General features: G+C 34.0%; 1 protein-coding gene across 2 annotated transcripts in view; it reads left to right on the top strand.

Annotated features, from left to right (window-relative positions):
* Positions 1 to 452: 452 nt before the first annotated feature.
* MSR1 (macrophage scavenger receptor 1) overlaps positions 453 to 22,649 on the top strand; it is a 67,279-nt gene continuing 45,082 nt past the window's right edge. For both annotated transcript variants that reach the window (XM_036300124.1, XM_036300125.1), the window contains exons 1-5: positions 453 to 585; positions 7,279 to 7,385; positions 12,198 to 12,311; positions 18,327 to 18,739; positions 20,857 to 21,043. In XM_036300124.1, coding sequence (XP_036156017.1) covers positions 482 to 585; positions 7,279 to 7,385; positions 12,198 to 12,311; positions 18,327 to 18,739; positions 20,857 to 21,043 — 925 coding nt within the window. In that variant the 5' untranslated portion in view covers positions 453 to 481. The remainder of the gene's footprint in view (positions 586 to 7,278; positions 7,386 to 12,197; positions 12,312 to 18,326; positions 18,740 to 20,856; positions 21,044 to 22,649) is intronic.

The following is a 22,649-nucleotide window of genomic DNA, read 5'->3' on the forward strand; positions in this document are numbered from 1 at the left end:
TGAAATGGGCTGGACATGCCCTGAAACCCTCCCACGGTCCCACCCTGGCTGGCCAACCTCCCGCGTCCCTCCCCACCTTGATTGTGCACCAGTGGGGTCCCTTGACCTGGCCTGCGCCCTCTCGCAATCTGGGACCCCTTGGGGGTTGTCAGAGAGCCAATTTCGGCTCAATCCCACAGGCCAGGCCGAGGGATCCCACTGATGCACGAATTCGTGCACTGGGCCTCTAGTAGAAGATAATAGAGAATAGGAATTTATAGAAGGCATACACATCATAAAAAGGGAGAATTAATCTTCCATATATTCTATTCCTTGTTATAATAACCCCTGTTTCTTTTTCATCTTACTTCTCTTTTTCTTTTGTAATGTCCTAGATGGGAAGACAGATTTAGATTTTGCAAACTTGTACTTTGGTGAGCGTATGATTGAAATGCATTGTTAAGAAAGATTTTCAACACTCAGTGTGTCATTTCCCTTCTTCATGTATCTGATGCTGAAATACTATGTGATAAAGATTTTACATTTCAATTGTAAAAAGTGGGAAGTGGATAAATCAGTTCAGTCGTCCTTAGGACAAACAGTAAAGTAAGTTTATTTTAATGTTTTTCCAAAATTCTATTAATTGTATGTGTCTCCTCTGTGTCTGGGTGTGTGTATAGGAGTGTGAGCTATATATATATATACACAAAATTAATCATTTCTAGTAGATTTTTTATTGTAGCACTAATAATTTGGTTTGGTTGTTTCAATGATAAAAAATAGAAATTTGTTCTAGGTGTTCCATAAATGGAAACTATATGTGTGTACATAGAGATATACATAATATACTAAATACTTTGCAGGTTAAACTGGTAAGAAATTTTGAGCATATAACTGTATATTTTGTTGAACAATATTGGCTTTATTCAAAATATGGTTAAATTCTTTAATTAGAAACATTTCCTTAATTTTCACATTATACTTGTGGCTTTAATTTAATATCTTTTATTAGCTTTACATGATAATGTAAGAACTGTTGGTTGTGTATCTATCTATGCACTTCTCTGGACTAGTCATAGGGAAATATACACTCAAAATATAAAATACAGTTACTATCTTCAGGAATTTTATTATTTAACTTGAGCACCTTAATATAATATGATTAATATAATATAATAAATATAATATAATATAATATAATATAATATAATATAATATAATATAATATAATATAATATAAAAACATATAATTTGGTACCTTGATTAGTGTGAAAGTGTACAGACAACTACTATGGAAATATAGGAGAGGCCAGAATTACTTCAAATAGAGAAAGGACTATTAAAAAAAATGTTCATGAATTTTTTAGAATTTAGATTCATCTTAAAGAATGGGTAAGATTTACACAGCATAAAATAGGGATTAGTGTTCTGAGATAAAAAAAAAAAGTTATAGAACTGAGATTATAAATGCTTTATGCAATAGTTAGAAAGCTGATTTTCTGGAAGTACACACAAATCTAAGCTTCCTCACTCCTTAGTTCTACAACATTAACTAGTTATTCAAACCTTTTAGGTCTTGGCTTTCTAGCCTTGTAAAATGGAGACAGTACTGGTCTATAACTAATGGAGCTGCTGTGAGGATAAAATAGAAAAGGAATTGTTATTTTAAAATAAAGGTGATTCATTTTTTGATGGTTGTCTGTGTACCAGGCAATTTACAAAAATTATTTTAAGTCTTCACAATAAATCTTTAAATTAAAATTATAATCATATTTTAAATATATATAGAAACTGCAATAAAATAAATTAAAATATTTGTCAAAGGTCACATAGTTCAGAAATTGCACAACCAATATTGAATCCTAGACTTTATACTAAAAAAAATGATGCTATTTTTCCTTCACTATCAAGGATGAACTTCAGTAGTACCCGGCACAATATAGTTATGTCCATTTCTTACCTTAATCCCTTCTATGAACACATTTCTTAAGTGTAGAACTATTGGTTTCTCAAATATGTTAGTTATTTTCATTTTATACACATTTTTTAAACTTTTTATGCAAAATCAAAGTTATTTTAATAATAAAAGTTACAAAGTTATTATTTACCCCAAATCTTAAGGATAAAGTTAACCTTAAGAGTTTGATGACAAATCTAAATAGGGATGAGGGAACATTGGGGGGATAAGAACACATTTGTAATATCTTATTCAATAAAGGGAAAAAAAGAAGTAAGTCTGCATAAAATATATATTGCATATAAAGAGTTTATTCATATCTATATAAAGATCTCCTGAGGATGTATAAGCAATTGATACGAATAAACAAAACCCAAGAAGAAAAATAGTTACATGGAAATATCTCTTACAAACTAATAACAAAAAATACAAATAAAAGCCACCCGTGAGGTATTAACTCTTATCAAAGTCAAAATGATTCTAAAGTAAATATTATTGCTGACTAGTGGTGAATTTGTCTTAATATTGTCATACTCATATTTGACTGTAATCTTTGTAAATTTGTATGATCTTTAAAAAGAGCAGTTAGGCAGTAGATACCAAGAAGTTTAAAATAGTTTTTCTGCTAACTGGTAGTTTTATCATATAGGGAATTATCTTAAAATAACATTTCAAAAGAAGACAGATATTATGAAAATATTTACATTATCTATATTAGTAAATATTGTCCTCCAAAGGAGAAGGGAAAAATTAAAATTAAAAATAATTACATTATAGAAAAATGACTATATAAATAAGATTCATATATTTAAAGAGTTATCATGTAGCCCATAATTATAAATTAAAAATTATTTGAAATATAAAATATTGATTTGATGTTAAGGGAAATATATAAGACCAAATGATAATGTCATTATGAATCAACTAAGTAACATGGATATTTTATATAAAAGACTCAAATTTTATATGAAAGTATGAAAGTATATTTTTCTTATATTAGGGCAAAGGATGATAGAAACTTTCCCCCAGTTTACCTCAAACATTGTTATCGTGTTTTTATAATAAGTAAACAAAAGGAAAAACGTAAAAGGCGTGTTTCCAAACAAGTTAGCATTGAAATTCTTTCACATGGATTTCCTGTCATAGCTTCTGTAAACTCTTCACCCACTTTACTAAAAGCTGATATTGCAGAGGAGATGTGTTTCACTTCTCATGAGAACACGCTTTTAATAGATAATACAAACTCAGAAGATTTCAGTCCTTTGTCAGTGCATTGACATTTGGTTGGACTTGTAACTTTATGTGAAGTTACTTTTTTCTCTTAACCCTGGAAATAACATTTAAAGGCACATTTGAATTGTGTAAATTGTTAACTGGCTGCTAACTTCATATGTGTATGTTCTTTAAAATTATTTAAAAATTGCAATAATAATGCAGTAAAGAACTGAAGTAATCTAGTAAATCTAATGAATGAATTTTAGGTAAAGTGGGAACTTTGAGGGTGAAATGTCTTGTTTCAGTTTCCTATTTACACACAATTCAGAGAAAACCTTTTCATTTTCCAGTATATAAAAGAAGAACTTTAAAAATTTTCACAATAGTGAAATACAAACTTTGCTTGAGGCATAACCCTATATATGAAACCTAGTCATCTTGCAAAAAAATATTCTTTCATTAATTTATGAAATTTCTTATAATGTATTTATGTACGTAATTGGACTCTACCAAATGTAAGGAACTTTCTGGTCATTGAACTAAAGAAATGAATCATGGATCTAACTTGGGTGAAAGGAGACAGACAATAGACATGATGAATAAGAAAAATGAATTTCATATCAGTTAGTGAACATTTTTTTGAAAACCAAAACAAAAATTAAGCCAGGAAGGACTTGAGGAAGTAAAAGAGATATGTTGTAATTTTACATACGAGACTCAAGAAATGTCAGTCTGTCTAAGAGAGTGAGGTTTTAATGGGGAGCTGAATGAGATGGGAAGGTGTTCACAGTGGAGAGACACGATGTGACTTGTTTTGTGAGAGGAACACTGTACAGGTAAATGGAGAATAAATAAGTATATAAAATGGAAATAGTAAGCGTGAAGCTGAGAGACCAGTTGAGAAAGATGATGAGGCTCCAACCAGGATGGCAGAAGGGAAAGCGACAATAGATTGGATGTGGAGTATGAGATGAGGAAGACCCCTAGATTTGGGCCATAAGGAAATCCAAGTTGTGATGCTTTAGACCATTGCATATGAGGTCTGGAGTTAAGAGGAGAGTTCTGGACAACAGACATCGGTGTAAGAGTCACCAACCAGCCTTTAAGTTTGTATCTGAAGCAGTGAGGCTAGTGAGAACATCAAGGGGGTGACTAATACAGAAAGAGGACAAGCACTGAGACCTGGCACAGCCAATAAAACTTCCCTCAATGTACTATCTCAGTGCAATCTTCAGTATCTCTTCTCAGTAGAAGAGCATGAACATGACCAGATTTCTGGTTCACACACTCAAGGCCTGTCATTTTTACACATTTACTGTTTCTTGATTTCTCAAGAATCTGCTTCTTTATTATACAAGCCAAACAGCTCAAATTCCATGTAGCAAGCAGCCTCTGGATGTCCTTGCATGCTTTGGAGTTCTTTGTCCTATTCCTTGACCCGGCTTTCTTCTAGCATAGTGTCAAAAGTTCTTCCTTACCTTTAATGCTGATTCTTCTTCCTTTACTTGCTCATTAAATATGTTTGTTCTCAAGTTTATGTTCTCCATATTATGTTCTCCATTTTTTCCTGAAACATATTTTCTGTTTTATTTTTTTCTCCTAGTATTTGTTAAAGTGCTATATTTTGATGCTTGCTCATCAAGTCTTAATTTCCTTCTCTTTTTAAGTATCTCTTGGATTCTCCCCATTTATTGCCAACTCCATTTCTACTACCCAAAGAGCCTAGCTGTGGTAGAGAAAAATGAGCTGAAATGGGAAAAAACACACAAAACTGGAATAGAGTGGAAGGAATGGAGGAGGAAGTCAGGAGTTGCCGTGCAATCAGATATGGGTCTGGTGGATTAGAGTGAACTAGAATAGACCCTGACCTCTGGTTGATGTGACTGTGCTTGGCTAGCATCTCTATTTACCTTTACATTCGACTTTGCCCTGTGTGTCTCTCTGCATAAAAATAGAAATAAATGATTATAATAAACAGATGATATAAATAGATATATGCCAACACCAATAAATCTGGGAAAAATAAAAATTAGGTTGATGTGGAAAACACACTGTTGTAGCTAATTGTATTATTTAAAGAAATGATTCTGAGCTGGATCAGAAATAAGATCAGAGCTGGAGATTATATATATATATATATATATATATATATATATATATATATAATTTATCTGGTGATAATTTACATATTTTAGTCTTTTATATTGGTGCATAAGATCTTTGGTGCTTGGTGTTCTATACACGTTGATCTTGGCTGCTAGTGACTTGCACGGTATGTGAGGTAATGATACATAATAGTAATTTGTTGGACTAGCCTACATGAAGGAATAGGTATTTCCGTCTTAAAGTTATTGATTGAAAAATATCCCATTACTATATATATATATATATAATGATGGAGCATCTAGCATTCTAGATCCACCTTTAAAAAGAAAGGGAGAAAAAAAAGGAATTCTTTCTTTCTCCCAATAAAAGTTCTTTAAACCAAAACAGACCTGTAGGTTCTAAATTGCAAATTTATGAAAACACACATGTGGGAATTCTGAGCAAGTATATGGATAAAAAATAACATTCATTTTGAATCATTGAGGCCAAAATTAGATCACTGTATTATCTTTCTGGACTTGCTACATTTCCCCCCCTTTAAAATACAACTAAGACCATCCTTTAAAAAAAAAAAAATTGTCCCAACGAAAATGTTAGTAACGTTCTCTTGAGAGCTGCAATGGGATATAGCCATAGCTAGATGCCAGGTGGGCTGACAAGAGGAAAGTGATGCTTGTTAGGAACAGGTGATTGGCAGTGCCTTCATAGTGCACCACAGTCACCCAGCCCTAACATTTGGTTCATGTTTAAGGAGGCCATAAAAAGAATAAGAGTGTAGAATAGGAAAAAAATCTGAATTAAGGTCAAAACCTATTTACCCAGAAATTCTCTATCAGCAGAAGCCCACTTTTCTGGTTCCCCTGTCTCCAAACTTCTATCTTGTTTAAAAAATAAAAACAAAACTAATATATGAGACTAATACCTGACCAAACACAAATCAGATCATTTATTTAACAAATATTTATTAAGAATACTTTATATTCTAAATTTATCAATCAAATGAACTGAACTGTTTCCAAGAAAAAGTAGTATAATTTATTTTCATGGAAAATGTTTTTAAAACGTGATCCTCAGATTGCAAGCTGTAGGATTACTAGAGAGAATTAGTTGGATTTGCAAATTCTTAACTCCTCCACCACAAACATTGGAAACTCTGGGGGTAAAGCCCATCCATCTGTTTTTAATCAAGCCTTTAAAATGATTCTGAAGCATCTTCAAGATACATAGGCACAGATTGTATCATAGAATATGGACTGTACTTTAAATGGTACAAGGATAGCCCTGCCAGTGTGGCTCGGTGGTTAAGCGTAGGCCCATGAACCAGAAAGTCATGGCATCAGTGTTCCTATCTCTCTATTCCTCACCCTTGCCCTCTCTCTGAAATCAATAATTTAAAAAAAAAAAGGTATAAGGACATATTTATGATACTTCCAATGTATATAATGAGGAGTCCTGAAAAATAAGTAAATAAATACAAGTAAGAAAAGAAAAAACAAAACAAAAACAAAACTAAGTTTTTTCTGTAATTCCTAATCTAGTGATTAGATTTTTTTTCTGCCCAAAGTGGTAAACAGATGCCTTGGCAAAAGAAAAACTGGCTCATCAAGTTCTGATGAAAGACTACAGGAAATATTTGCTTAAAATTTTGCACAGCTATTTTTTCTAAGGGATTTTTTGTTGTTCTTTTCAGCTAAACTACTGTTTTCTGTCACTTGGAAAAAATATGTTTTAGCTAAAAAAGAAAAGCTACCTCTCTCTCTCAAAAAACACACACCTACAAACACAGATGTACATGTGTGCGTATAAAGATACATGAGTAGGTCCTGTGCGAGTCTGTCTTACTGTTACAATTAAAACTTATGGGTAGGCATAATATATATATATATGGTAGATATGTAAATTTAGTTAATTGTATTTTCTTGCTCAAATTGAATTTTAATTCTAAAATTCAGTTGGAAACATTATGCCAAAGGGTCCTAACCATTTTGTATGTAATTAATGTTTTTCCATGTGTTTGACAGAGGTATGGCACGGTGGGATAGCTTTCCCGATCAAGATGGGGACACTGACAGCTGTTCAGAATCTGTGAAGTTTGATGCTCGATCAGTGACAGCTTTGTTACCTCTGAGTAAGTAGAGGAAGGGTGGGATGCCCGGGGAGGTTGTCCTTAGAGTTATTGACACTATGTAAAATTAGTCTTCTAACCTACCTTAAATATGTATGAATGTTAAAATAAGACTTATTGGATAAGCAGGTCTCTCCCTGTCTTGAGAGAGAATACAAAATAAATTTAAATTGAAGTAAGGAAACATTATAATAGATTAAATTAATCCACAAGATTGATTGAGTTATCTGATTTCCCAGCCACTGGACTAGGTCCTGGAGAGGTCTGTGATTGTAGCACCATGAGGGAAGGTAGGGTGGGTGAGAAGAGATTAACCAAAGAATTTATATGCATATATGCATAACCAATGGACACAGGCAATAGGGTGGTGAAGGCCTGGGGTGCAGGGAGGGGATGAGCTAGAAGGATCAATGGGGAGAAAAAGGGTACATCTGTATAACTTTCAACAATAAAGATAAATTAAAAAAGAAACTCATAGGTGGTTGGTACTTGTATCAGTTTCTTGTGGCTGCTGTAACAAGTTACCACAAAGTAGGTGCCTTAAAACAACAAGACATTTATTCTCTGACACCTCCAAAGGCCAAAAGTCTAAGTCAAGATCTCCACAAGGCCATAGGCCCTTTGAAGGCTTGAGGCTCAGAATACTTTCTTGCCTCTTTCTAGCTTCTAGTGCAGTGGTTCTCAACCTTCCTAATGCCGCGACCCTTTAATACAGTTCCTCATGTTGTGGTGACCCCCAACCATAAAATTATTTTCGTTGCTACTTCATAACTGTAATTTTGCTACTGTTCTGAATCATAATGTAAATATCTAATATGCAGGGTGTATTTTCATTGTTACAAATTGAACATAATTAAAGCATAGTGATTCATCACAAAAACAATATGTAATTATATATGTGTTTTCCGATGGTCTTAGGTGACCCCTTTGAATGGGTCGTTCGACCCCCAAAGGAGTCGCGACCCACAGGTTGAGAACCGCTGTTCTAGTGGCTCCTGGTTATCTTTAGCACTGCCCCTTTGTTTGTAACTTCAGCACTGCAATCTCTGCCTCCATCTACATGTGGTCTTCTCCCCTGGTGTCTCCATGTCCTCTTATCCTAAAGACATTAATCAGTGGATTAGGCCTCACCCTAATGCAGTATGGCCTCACTTTAACTTGATCATATCTACAAACACCCTATTTCCAAATAAGTTCACATTAGTTCTCAACAATATCTTTTTGAGAAACACAATTCTGAACATAACAGTGCTTTAACAGATGTTTGTACGGGGTACTAGAAGACTTCAAAAGAAGCAGTATTTGACTGTATTTGGAGAGGTCCATTTAAGGTGTGAGGACAGAGGTGCTTTAATTCTGCTAATCCTTAAGCATTTATCAGGAGTTGAGGTGGGTGGGGAAGGAGCCATAGAGATATTTCAGTTAGAGGAAGCAGCAAATGCAAAGTTATAGGATCTTATATAAATTCATACATAGAAAAACCTGAAATACAGACCACAAATGCAAGACATGATGGATCTTATATGGTGTGTTAACAGTAGATGGTGGATGAGACACCAATGAGACAAGGAAAAAAGATAACAGTAAAAGCTTTTAAAGGTGGAGATGTTAAGAGATTGAGGAAGGAGAACAGAGTCAATGGGAACAGAAAAAAGGCCAAAAAAAACCCCAAAACCCCACAAAACACACACACACACACACACACAATAACACATTTGAGGGTTTTTAAATTGCAGCCTACAGATAATTTGTGATTGTAAATTGGAGGTAAAGGAGAAGATGACTCCTGGGTTTCAGGCTTAGTCAATCTGGCAGATAGAATACCCCATCTTGCTTGTATTGTGGTTGTTCTTTTTCTTTTTCCTTAGATCTTTCCTTATTGTTTCCCTTTATTTTATTTTTCTTATATTTCTTTTTTTGCTTTGTTTTATTTTGTTTTGTTTTGTTAATCCTCACTTGAGGAAATCTTTCCATTGATTGTTTTTTAGAGAGAGTAGAAGAGAGGGGGAAAGACAGAGAGAAATACTGATGTGAGAGAATCACATGGATTGGTTGCCTCCTGCACAAGCCCCACCCAGGGCCTGGGCCTGGAGGAGCTGCAACCAATGTACATGCCCTTGACTGGAATCAAACCTAGGACCCTTTGGTCCGCAAGATGATGTTCTATCTACTGAGCCAAACCAGCTAGGGCTTATCTTTACCTCTTAATTTTTTTTCTCCTTTTACTTTCATTTCCTCATAGAACATTATTGAGCAACTAGAGGCCCGATGCACAAAATTCATGGCACAGGGAGGGAGGGGGTCCCTCAGCCTGGCCTGCACCCTCCTCCAATCCAGTGTCCCTACACCTTTTTCTTATCTAGCTAACCTCTTCACATTTAAAAAAAATTAACTGAAATGCCACCTACTTTAGGAAATCCTCTTTGAACAAATCTCTTTACAATCTGTATTAAGTATTTTCATAGTATACCATTCTTTTTCTTTAGCAGCAACTGAGAGTGGATGCAATCTGCTTCTCATTCTTGGCTCTGAATTCTTTCTTATTGCTCTTGTAATAGCAAAGCTTATGCAGTTTACATTTGCCCTTCAAGGGCTTATATTTGGTTCATTTTCTAGTGGCTCCCTGCTTTTTTTTTTTAAGCAATAAATTTGGGTTGTGATAGTAAACCTCACTTGCAATCAAGCCTGTAGGTCTCCCTGTCTGAATATTTCTATAATACCTATCACTTTAGCATACCAGAGATTGTGTTCATTTATAGAAAATAATAAATGTCACCTGATCACTTGATCTTCTAGTAATATTTTATAGCAAGATGTATTATTCTAGTAATTTAACTATTACAAAACTTAGGCATACAGAAATAAATCACACTGAACAATAAAGAATGTCTCAAATATCAAAGCATAATCCACTTAGGGCCTCCCTTGTTCTGTGTCTCAAATATCATAGCATAGTACACAGTTCACATGGAACTCAGCTTCCTTAAAATAGGAAGGGATCCCATACTCATGAAGCAGCTACTTCCACACATTTTTTAATTTAATTCATAGCACATATTCTTTGTACTAATTGTTGGAAAATCACCCTAGCATTTGCCTCTGTTCCTCTCTGTATTCTGATTCATTACTGCGCTTTTATCATCCAATCGCTCTAATAAGATTATGCATTATTTAAGGGCAGAGATCATGACTTGAGCTTGTGTTTCTCTGTCATGGTGCCTAGATAAATACTCAAATGCCATCCAGTCTGACTGTGATGAGAGAGGCCCACTGGATCAGTTGCTGGAGATCTCTAAGTTTTATTTAAGGTGCCTCACTTGTTCTTTGCCTTTACAGAGGGGTGAGTAGGGGCTGAGGGAATTCGGGGAAACCCAGACAGAATTCTCCTCCTGCAAGATTTTGCTAAGCTGGTGCCCGGAACCGGAGGCGGCTTCACCCAGGACCAGGGGTGGCTTTGCCTGGGCCGGCTGCAACTGCAGGTACCTGTGCCAGCTTTGTCAGGAAGGACGCCTGGAAGACGTCTGGTCTAATTAGCATATTACCCTTTTATTAGTACATAGTAGGTCCTCGGATTATGTCGGAGATCTGTTCCTAGGGCGCAACATAACGCGATTTTTGCCATAAGTGGGAACCCACCTAATAAGCACCTATGTCACTCACATGGAGCACATACACAGCAGTAATGAAGTGAAACAGTAAAAAAATTTAAAAGAAAGATAACAATTCCTGATGTTTACTTGTGGTAAATAAATAATAAAAAACATAAAGCACATATGTACGTACATCGAAATAACGGAACTTATATATTTTCTTTTTATAAATAAATGGGAGATGGCTATGTAACCACGAAACGACGTATGTCGAGTCCGACGTAACCTGAGGACTGTCTGTAGATGTCTGAACTTTTGTTTTTAATTTTGGAGTTTACAACCTGTAAACAAAATTTACTTTTTAAAAAAAAAAAATGAGCAACAAGAGCAATGGCCATAGGAAAAATATTTTAATAAGTGGTTTTATTAATCTGAGAAATTTCTTCTTCTTTTATTGAGATTCCTTGTACATCAATTTATCTTTTCCACAATGAGTATCCATTATGTGAATCACTGTTTATTATAAATTAATAATACTGAAATGTTAATATGTTCTAATATATACAGAGGATGGACTTCATTGATTCATTCCAAAATTTAGTCAAAATGAATTTTTTTTAATTTCTTATTTTACATTTTATTCACATCGTAAAAGGTATCCAAATACAAAGTTATAGAGATTGGTTATAAAAATAAAATTGTATAATCATAGAAAATAAATGTTTCTCTTATCTGACTTAATATAAGATAAAGATCACAATTACATAGTTACTTGAGGGTCTTTATTTTCACCCAGAATATATTCCCATATGAAACAGAAGAATAAAATTGTTTGCATATGTTGGTATGAATATTAAAATGTATCAACTAATGCCCCCAAATGAGACAAGTGCAAACTGTAGAAGATATATCTTATATAAATTAAACATAATTAAAGCATGTTTCCCACTATCTGAACTACCTTTACATTATATGTGATATAAATGCATGAACTTTTTCATGCATGCTTAGTTCATGGGTAAGTAAAACAAATGTCCACAGTGATGCCTATCTTGGCTTAGTCTGTGATTGCCCAAGTCAGGTCCTACTGAATAAACAAGGACCTATCCCCTCCCCCTTTTTTTATTTCAGTAGGCTTGGTACTTACAATATAACTGCAGATCATAACAATTGTGATTAAGTAAGATTAAGTTTTCTAACTGTAGTTTGGGCTTTTGTTTTTTAGGTTTTAAAAATGGCCCTGCCTTTCCAAAGAAACTGAAGTCCGTCAAAGCTGCCCTGATTGCCCTTTATCTCATTGTGTTTATAGTTCTCATACCCATCCTTGGAATAGTGGCAGGTACAGTATTCTAGAGTTCTGAAACCCAGCAGCTCAGCATGTGAATTAGTTACTGTAGAAGCAAAAAAGAAGCACTCAGTGTTTTGTATTTGGGAGATTCATAAGGTAAACTTCATATCACAAAGTGTTCCTCAAATTTATCAAATGAAAAAATAGATTCTTCAGACTTACTCAGTGAAAGAATGGAAACAATGAAATAGAATAGAAAATGAAATATTAAGATAAAATATAGCTGTAGGAAGGATTATTTCAAAAATATAGTATCCTCTGAAGTCCTATAGATGTCTAGTGGTGGGTCACAAATTTCAAGTAAGTATTCTAGTTGCCAATGTGAAAATATGAACATGATCATTTACATTAACAATGCCTAAAATATAAAAGCAAGCCAATTGTTCAGATAAAGATCTACTCCTAGTATTGAGAGCAGAAAGAAATATTCCTGTAAGTCTTAAAAAAATAATGGCCTATACTTCAGTAATATCTTTACAGTTTATATGGCCACATATTTCATAAGGCCATTATTTAAAACATCTCTAAAAATTAGAACAGTTTACTTGGGCTCAACATAATATTTTCCAGGTACATATTTCTTTGGAGAGTCTGACTTGAATTAGGGGATAGATCTGGGGGTTTCTACAGGGGTGGCTTGCATATAACTCAGTGAAATTTGTAAGTATTATTCACCTCAGCAGCATTTTTTTTATGTATTTGATTGGCATTTGCGTTTATATACCTTGTAGCTCTCCTTTCTCTATGACTGACAACATGTCTGGGCATATGATCTACTAAGAGATAGGCTGGGAGTAAGATACATTTTTTGTGCACAGACTAATCAGCTTAAAGAAAAAATGCTCCTAAATACAAGGCCAAACCTTCTCTGCTAAGAAGCAATCTAAAGGGATATTCCAAGACAGAGCCAAAATTATGCTAAGAAAGAAATGATAATAAAACAACAATTATAACTGTAGCTTTCAATTTTAGGCATTCACTATGTTCAGGAACTGGGCTATAAATTTTCCACAAATTGTCTAAATACACCTTTCCAGTTACCCCTGAGTAGACGTAAACTCACCCTCATTACCCACAAAAGGAGCTTGAGACTGTCCAGTAGTGGAGTTGCAGTTCCCACCCACAATACTTGACTCCTAACCTCTGTGGTCTACTGTCTTCCAGGGTAATTGGGTTTTTAGAATGAAATATGATTGACCAATAAAAACACAAAAAAGAGTTGCTGTAATTTCAGCCAGGAAAATATTTTTCCCAGATAAAGATTAACTCCTATTTTGGCCATTAGAAACAAAATAAAAAACAAAAACTAATAACAAACGAAACCAATCAGTCACTCAAACCAACCACAGCCATCTAAGAACCTGATTATCTCTCATGAAACTAACTTCCTGATGAACTCAGGTTATCTGTATGGTTTATGTACATGCTTATCTGTAGTTTGAAAGACACAACTGAAAGATATTTTATTGTTTGGGATTATTAACAATAAGCCAGTTATGATTGGGTTAATTTAATTGCCTTTATACAAAACATGGTCTGTAGCGCCAACCCAAGAGTACAACTACTTTCTAATAGGCCAGTGCAGAACGTGAACTGAAGTTTGAAAAGAGCTCAGGGTTCTCAGCAAGTTCAGGATCTCTGAATTATTAGAAAATACTACCGAGTCAACACATTTAGTTTAAGGTTTACAATGATTGATCTAAAGTGGTTTTGTTTATTAAAACTATAATAGTACCTATTAAGATTGACAAGAAGTTTAAAATGTTTAAATCAAATAAGTTCATGTTAGCACCCAAATTCATCAGAATAAGGAGATCTAGCCCTAACTGGTTTGGCTCAGTGGATAGAGCGTCAGCCTGCAGACCCAAGGGTCCCAGGTTCGATTCCGGTCAAGGGCATGTACCTTGGTTGCGGGCACGTCCCCGGTAGGGAGTGTGCAGGAGGCAGCTGATTGATGTTTCTTTCTCATCGATGTTTCTAACACTCTATCCCTCTCCCTTCTTCTCTGTAAAAAATCAATAAAATATATATCAAAAAAAAAAAGAATAGGGAGATCTTGCCATGTTTATCACTCTTGAATAATGAATAATTGATCATCCATTTATAACTTTAAGTTGTGGATCAGAATATATTACAAAAAAAGAACTAAAATGCAATACATATCTTTATTAATACCAAAAAATTGCAATTATAGGCCAAATATGTCCCTGCTAAAATAATAGTAATCACTTTGCTTTGGCAAATATGAGTTGGTGGGTGAAGTACAATGTTGTACATAAAACTCTGCTTAAATTTAAAGTGTCATATCCATGAAAAGATATTCCTTAATTTTAAAATCTATTCTATATGCTCTCTTTTCTTAAAGAACCTACTAGATCGCTGCCTTAGTAGAACAGCATAATGTCTGTGGACAATCCTATCTAATAAAAGAGTAATATGCAAATTCACCATCACTCCAACACACAAGATGGCCATGCCCATGTGGTCAAAGATGGCTGCTCCCATGTGGACACAAGATGGCCACCACGAGATGGCCATCGGGGGAGGGCAATTGTGGGCAATCAGGCCAGCAGGGGAGGGAAGTTGGGAGGGACCAGGCCTGCAGGGGAGGACAGTTGGGGCCAACTAGGCCTGTAAGGGAGGGCAAGTTAGGGGTGACCGAGCCGGCAGGGGAGGGAAGTTACGGGCAACCAGGCCTGCAGGGGAGGGCAATTGGGCCGGCAGGGGAGCAGTTAGGTGTCAATCAGGCTGGCAGGGGAGTGGTAGGAGGTGATCAGGCAGGCAGGCAGGTGAGTGGTTGGGAGCCTGCAGTCCCAGATTGTGAGAGGGATGCCGGACTGCCGGTTTAGGCCTGATCCCAGTGGGCCTAAATGGGAAGTCAGATATCCCTCGAGGGGTCCCAGATTGGAGAGGGTGCAGGCTGGGGTGAGGGACACACACACACACACACACCCATGCATGAATTTCATGCACCGGGCCTCTAGTCAAATATAATTCAATATTAATATATATAAACTGTCACTGAAATACTGCATATTCTTGAGCTCAGAATAATATAGAGTTTTGGTAGGAAAAGGTATTACCAACATGAAAGAGTAAATGTGATCCATGGAATCAAATATAACTCTCTCCCTAGGTCTTTACACAAGCCCTACTAGCGTGTCTCCTTTAGATATAAATAGAAAAGTAAAAAAATGCCATCTCTCCAATGATAGTGAGAGAAATGAAGATCTGAAAATAGGAACTCTTGGATTTATGATACAGAGATAAACATTCTTAAAAAAGTAGGGATCAAATTAGTTCTCATTCAGAATTTGGGGAAACAAGAACTGTTTTGTTTTTAAATCTATTAGTAAAATGTAACCTTTATTGTCAATCCATGTTGAATTTGATGTCAATTAAAAACCCTTGGTCATATGACATTTTGTTATATCAGGTGTCTCTTTTATATTGTGAACAAGAGTTTCTTTACCCATATAATATAGAAATTGTTTCCAGTATAACTAAAATTATATGGTTGAATAATTATATCCATATGCCTAGTAAAATAAAGCACAGAGATTACTGTACTTATTGCAATATGGAACTTCCTCCAATTTTTCATATTACACAATATTAATTGCTCCTAGCAATCAATGATGTGCATATAGATGCACAAATCACAGATAGTGAATCCAAAATATTAACAATAACAAAAAAAGCTGAAACTTACCAAATGCTTATTATGTGCCAGGATATATTCTAAGGACTTCACATAAAATAGCTCATTTAATTATTTGAACACTGACTATTAGTATCCCATTATCCCATTTATATAGAAGTGAAATAGAAGCATTGACACCTTAATTTGCCCAAGGTCACAATTTGTAAAGGAAAGAAAGAGCAAGAATTGTTAATCCAAGCAGTTCTAATCCAGAACCTGAATTCTTACCTTCTAACTAAAAACAACAACAACAAAAATCAAAAAAGCAATAATCACCATAAAAGGAAATAAGGGACACTTTGAATTTCAGTCTATCTTATTCCCAGTGTTTTATACTTAGTAGGTGCTTAATAAATAAATCATAGCATTGATGAATTCATAAATGAGGCTGTCAATCCAAAAAGTATTTCCCACACTTAATTTAATAAATGGGATACAATCTTAGTAAGAAATATACTTTTCTTATCCAATTTGTTGATAAATTAAGAAGTATAAAGTTATGCACACTTAAAATGGCCTCTGTTGTGGATCATATAAAAATGTAGTCAAATTTAGCTTAATTCTGTTAAGCTAAATGTAAAGAGAATGTAACTAGGAAAATAGGTTATAATGTGTGTTTTTAAAAATTGGGATTTAAGTGCATATATAATTTAATACCTAATATAATAATGGCTACAATAGCAAACATTATCAACAGCTTCTTTAAGTACTAGTAAAGGTGGTAAAATCTGTTTTCTCTATAAGTAACATAACATTTTTCATGGATAAGGCACTTAAATTTGAATAGAGTTTTCATGTGTGCCATCTGTGTGCTATGAGATTTATATGCCTTATCTCATTCATCCTTAGCACCACTGTTGAGATAGTTACTATTTCTAGATCTTTGTGAGGACTTAAGCAAAGAGAAGGTAAGTAACTTTCCCAGAGTAACCCAGCTAATGATGAGGAGTAGAGCCAGTTTCCAGAATCAGGCAGCTTGATGCTGTGTAAACACCAACGTCTTATTTATATAACAGGTACCCTGAGCTAAGGGTGGAAACTAAATGTTTTTTCATGTGTATTTCATTTAATTCTCAAAAACCTATAAAGATGGTACTATTGCTATATCATCTTTACTCAGAAAACTGACAGGTCAGGTATAGCTGATTATGTAGATATATTTTTAAACTATGGGAAGTTAATTATTGCTTAATAATGGTCAGATATGGAAAAACTTATATAATAAAACTAATATAAATAAGAGACATATACTAGTATATGTAGATAAAAGGTATAAATGATAGAGAAAAATATATAGAGATATGGAAAAATAAGAAAATCATAACCACCGATTAGTGGTAAAATACTATTTAATGTTTTCTTTATTTTGTATAAATATGTATTATTTTTATCTGCAAAGTTAATGATTTTGCTTTTCATTTTTTGAAACTGTAAACATATTATATTGTTCTAGATCATTTCAGAAGAATAATTAGCTTGTTTAGAGAATATATGTCTATTTGGAAGTACAAATCAGTAGCTCTGTATATCCCCAAAATATAGTCTTGCTTTTGTAATAATAATATGATAGTGAAAACAGAGAGTCAGATTTGATATACGTTCACCAAAATGTTAGCATTTAATTTGGAAGAGATTAATGGTAAGTAGTTTTTCCCTATTATTTATCTTCTCTAAATTTTTGCTATGAATATATATTTCATAGTAGACAAAGACCAATCTTATAAAAATAATACCTTTTAAAGTAAGAATATTATTTGCCCAATTTTTTGTTCCACCAACTATAAATTAGGCCTGTGTAAACTGAAAATGACAATTCTTTGCCAGATTAATGATAGAATGAGGAAGATGAACCAACAATTTATTCATACAGTGGATAACACTAATACTTCTATTTTACTACGTATTTTATTATTATCATCATCATTTATCGTGATGAGAACTAATATATTCAACATGCTAACTTCAGATACTCTGTTATCTCATTTTATCTTAACAACAGACCCAAGGAGAAGGGTACAGTGCACTTTATAATCTGTGGAATCTCTCTTACTGCAAAAGCCAAATGCAACGGTCCAGGAGATTCTTATACACAGCAATTCAGAAAGAATGGCTTAATCCTGGAATAAATTCTAAAGTAAAGTGGGAATAGGAGACTGTCACACTCTCAGCAACATGCTACTGTGGATCATACATTTTCTACTTAAATACCTAATTTGGGAGAGCATTCAGAATGTTAGACTGGGATGATATATGCATCTAAGGAGACAGGCCATGACTCTGCTTATTTTTGCTTAAATATGCAGCTCAACTCCTAAAATGGGAAAGGATGAATTGCACAGTTGGTTCAATTAATGCCGATGATTCATCTCAGAGTCTCATGGGAAAAGGAAATGACCGTGAAGAGGATATAAAATTTCGCGAAGTTGTCACAGGAAACCTGAGCAGCATGGAGAAAAGAATCCAGTATATTTCAGATACACAAGCCAATCTCATAGATTCAGAGCATTTCCAAAATGTCAGTATAATGACTGATCAAAGATTTGATGATGTTCTTTTCCAACTGAGAACCGTGGCTTCCTCAGTCCAGGAACATGGAAATGAAATAGACGAAATCTCCAAGTCATTAATAAGTCTGAACACCACATTACTTGCTTTGCAGCTCAGTATTGAAACACTGAATGGCAAAGTCCAAGAGAATACAATTAAACAACAAGAGGTAAGAACTTTCTTATTAGAAGGACACATGCTGCCACTGAATTCATTTAGCTCCTGTCTCCTCAGAGGAGCAGGAGAGCAAACATTGCAAACCCTGACTGAACATCATCCTACCTACCCAGATTCCTTTCAGAATATTACCAGGTCTCAGATAGATTTATCTAGTTCCTTTTCCAGATTCCCAGCAAAAAGGAAAATACTTTTCCATTGGATATAGCCTCTCAAGGTATTTTAGTATAATAAAACCTGGTATAGTATCTCTTGCGGCTGCCTAAACCAATCCTGAGTTTTAGATTACCTTAGCAGATCTGGGGAGGTGGGCACTCTGTAAATTTTACAATAGACCCCCCCCAATTTTTTTTTATCCTCATCCCTTACATGGATAACCTTAAGAATCTAGTTTAAAATAGTTAGTTTGTCACTCCCAGGAAGTATACATAACTTTTATGTGTAAGTTAAGTATAATTTAAAAATGAAAATTTGAATAATGTATTATATGTATTATCATAATAGCATCAAATATACAAGACAGAAGAGCAAGATATATTCTAGACCAGTTGTAAGCAAAAGTTTCTTTTAAAGGGTCAGGTAAATATTTACCTTTGGGACTACCTGGTCTATGTCGAAACTACTCAACTCAGATAAAAGTAGAGCAGAGAAACAAAACATTATCAAAATAGATAAGAAAGTTTGGTACATCTGAAAGAGAAAAGGCCAATGCACAACGGAAAAACCAAGAAAAGACTTGAAAGGAAAAGTAATAAAATATAAAAAAATTTATGATTTGGCACTTAACCTTATCATGGTTTGAAAAGCAAATTAAGTATCAAGAATTTATTGTGTCTATTTTACTCTGCCAAGTTAAATATATTGATAGTGCCAAGAATTTAGGTGCAAAAAGTAGGCACTAATGTACAATTAGTAAGATTTTAAGATGATATTAAGTATTTGGAGGACAGTGTGAAAATACTGAACAAAAAATTTAATATTTACACCCTTTGATCAGATTCACTTTCAGGACGCTGTCCTATAGAAACACACACACATATATAAAATGATGTTCAGCCCAGCCAGTGTGGTGCACTGGTTGAATGTTGACCTGTTGGCCTATGAACTAGGAAGTCAATGATTCTAATCCCAGTCAGGGCACATGTCCGGGTTGCAGGCTTGATCCCCAATAGGGGTTATGCAGGGGGCAGCTGATCAATGATTCTCTCTCTCCTTCTCCCTCTCTGAAATCAATAAAACAATTTTAAAAGATGTTCATTATAGCTTTATTTAAAATTATAAAATATGTGCAGCTCAAAACTCTAATAGGAATCAAATAAACTATGAAAAATATATGCAGTATATTTCCATTAAATTATTAAATATAAGGCAGCCTCTAAGTATTATAATAGGTAGATATATTATTGAGTAAAAATTTAAATATATTATTGAGTCAAAAATTAAAGCATGTCCCAGATCAAATAAGTACTATCGCTCTTGTTCACAATCTCTCTATATATGCATATATGCATGCAGGCATATAAATGCCATTAAAAACAAAATAATAATGAAATCTCAAATACAGAGGCAATAAAAATTAAAAATAAGATATTGTTAATATGCTAGTTGAGATTGTATTGAATATGAAAAGCGATCCTGAATATTCATTTCCACTGGAAAATATGGCATTAAACTTTGTTATTGATATAAAACAATTCTATATTCAACCGGTCACATTCACAGAATTGGAATACTAAATTTTACTATAAGTACAGTATAAAAAAGTTTTACTTCAGATAATTAAAAATATCACAAGTGTTTTAAAATTATTTTATTTGTGTTTTAACATCTATATATTTGGAAATAGAAGAATACCTTAGATATATTCAACTAAGGGGGGAGCAGGGCAGAGGGTGTGAATATTCAGCTGTTCAGTCAAAAGAGGAAATGCTTCAAAACCAAATAATTAATCTTTTAAAATAGTTCTCTAATTTTTGTAATCTTATTCCATAATATTCTTGTAATATTATATGTATTTTTTTTAAACCTGGCTTCCAGGGTTTCTTAAGCTTACATATTTTTTAAATAATGGTGTAACAAAAATTGTGGATGCTTGGTTGTGCTTCACAGGAGATGAGTAAATTAGAGGAGCGTGTGCACAATGCATCAGCAGAAATTATGTCTATGAGAGAAAAACAAGCACATTTGGAACAGGAAATAAAAGGAGAAGTGAAACTATTGAACAACATCACTAATGATCTCAGACTGAAAGATTGGGAACATTCTCAGACACTGAAAAATATCACTTTAATTCAAGGTAAAATACCTTCTTTTCTTCCAGAAAATGATATATTAAAATGTAATGATACACATGAGATTTGATCTTCAAAATCCTATGACTTAAAATAGTTTTTGAGCATACATTTACTACAAATATCTATAGAAAGAAATCTTCAGATCATATTAGGACATGGTCAGGTAACAGTCTCCTGGTATCCTTTAAATAGAAAGGGATAAAAAAAAGAAATCTTAAATTCTAATGAGTCATTGTTCCAAGTTTTCTGTAAGGCACAAAGTTCTCTATCTGTCTATAAATCAAGCTTGTTAATTCTCTTTTTCAAAACTTCCAGATTCTTTCTTATGTTTTACCCTATTGTATTATTAATTAGAAAAGTCTGTGAACTCTCCAAAATAAATGAATTTGTCCATTTCTTTTTCATTTGTTTATAAGGCAAGGTGAATTTGCAAATTAGTATTTTTATACTAGTTTCTAATTATTTACATTTTTAGTATTTTTCATATTTACTTTCAACCTTTTGTATTCTTTTGTTTAGGTTCGTCTCTCATAAAGAACAAGTCTCAGAAGACTATATAGAGTACATTTTTGTTTCCAATGCTTACAATTCAGAAAAAGTAAATAATGTTTATTTATAGATATATACATATGCAATAAGAAAGCTTATTTTTTAAATGTAGGGAAATGAGACACACAAACTTCATGTTATCTTTTTAACTATCTTTGAAAAGGAAGTAGATGAATGAGTCTGGTAGAATGTAGATTAGATACCTATTTCTTGGATTGCAGGGATGTTCTCTTTATTACTGTGCAGTATAGCTTACTTATAGAGAACACGTATATATTCTTTAATTATTACATTAAAATAGGTGATAAAGAAAATTTTCATTAATCAGCTTTCTCTCTAACTACACTTTAGATTTCAAATAAAGATCCTAAACTTTACAAATCTAAATCTAAATCGTTGATTCTTCAGCATCTCACTCTATCCACCCCCAAATCTGTTGCTTTCCCGGTCTTATTTGTTGGTTGTATCATTGTTCAATTTGTTACTCACTCAAACATCTTGGAGACTATCTTTGACATTTTCCTCTCACTCCCTACATCCAATCCATCTATGAGTCCTATTAACTCACAATATTTCAAATAAAATTCATTTTCACTATTTCATCTGCTACTATTCTAATTCAAGCAACTATACTCCAGTTCAATGTACTCCATCAGCTTCCCAATTGTTTAGCCTAACTGTACTCTTAATTCATTCTACATAATTTAGAGCAAAAGAGTGCTATCAAAAAATATCCTTAGCCTGGCTGGGGTGTCTCAGTGGTTGACAGTTGGCTCATGTACCAGGAATTTATGGTTCGATTCCAAGTCAGGGCACATTCCAGGTTGCTGGATTGATCCCCAGTAGGGGGCATTGCAGGGGGCCGCTGATCAGTATTTCTCTCATTGAAGTTTCTATCTATCTATCCTTCTCCCTTCCTTTCTCTCTAAAATCAATAAAAACATATCTATAATAATAAAAGCATATTATGCTAATTAGACCAGATAGCCGAGCGTCCTTCCAGACAATCTTCCGAACGAAGCCGGGGGCTGTGAGGGCTGAGGCAGCCGCCGCAGTTAC

This window comes from Myotis myotis, unplaced genomic scaffold (genome assembly GCF_014108235.1).
Source record: "Myotis myotis isolate mMyoMyo1 unplaced genomic scaffold, mMyoMyo1.p scaffold_m19_p_3, whole genome shotgun sequence".
NCBI lineage: Eukaryota > Metazoa > Chordata > Mammalia > Chiroptera > Vespertilionidae > Myotis > Myotis myotis.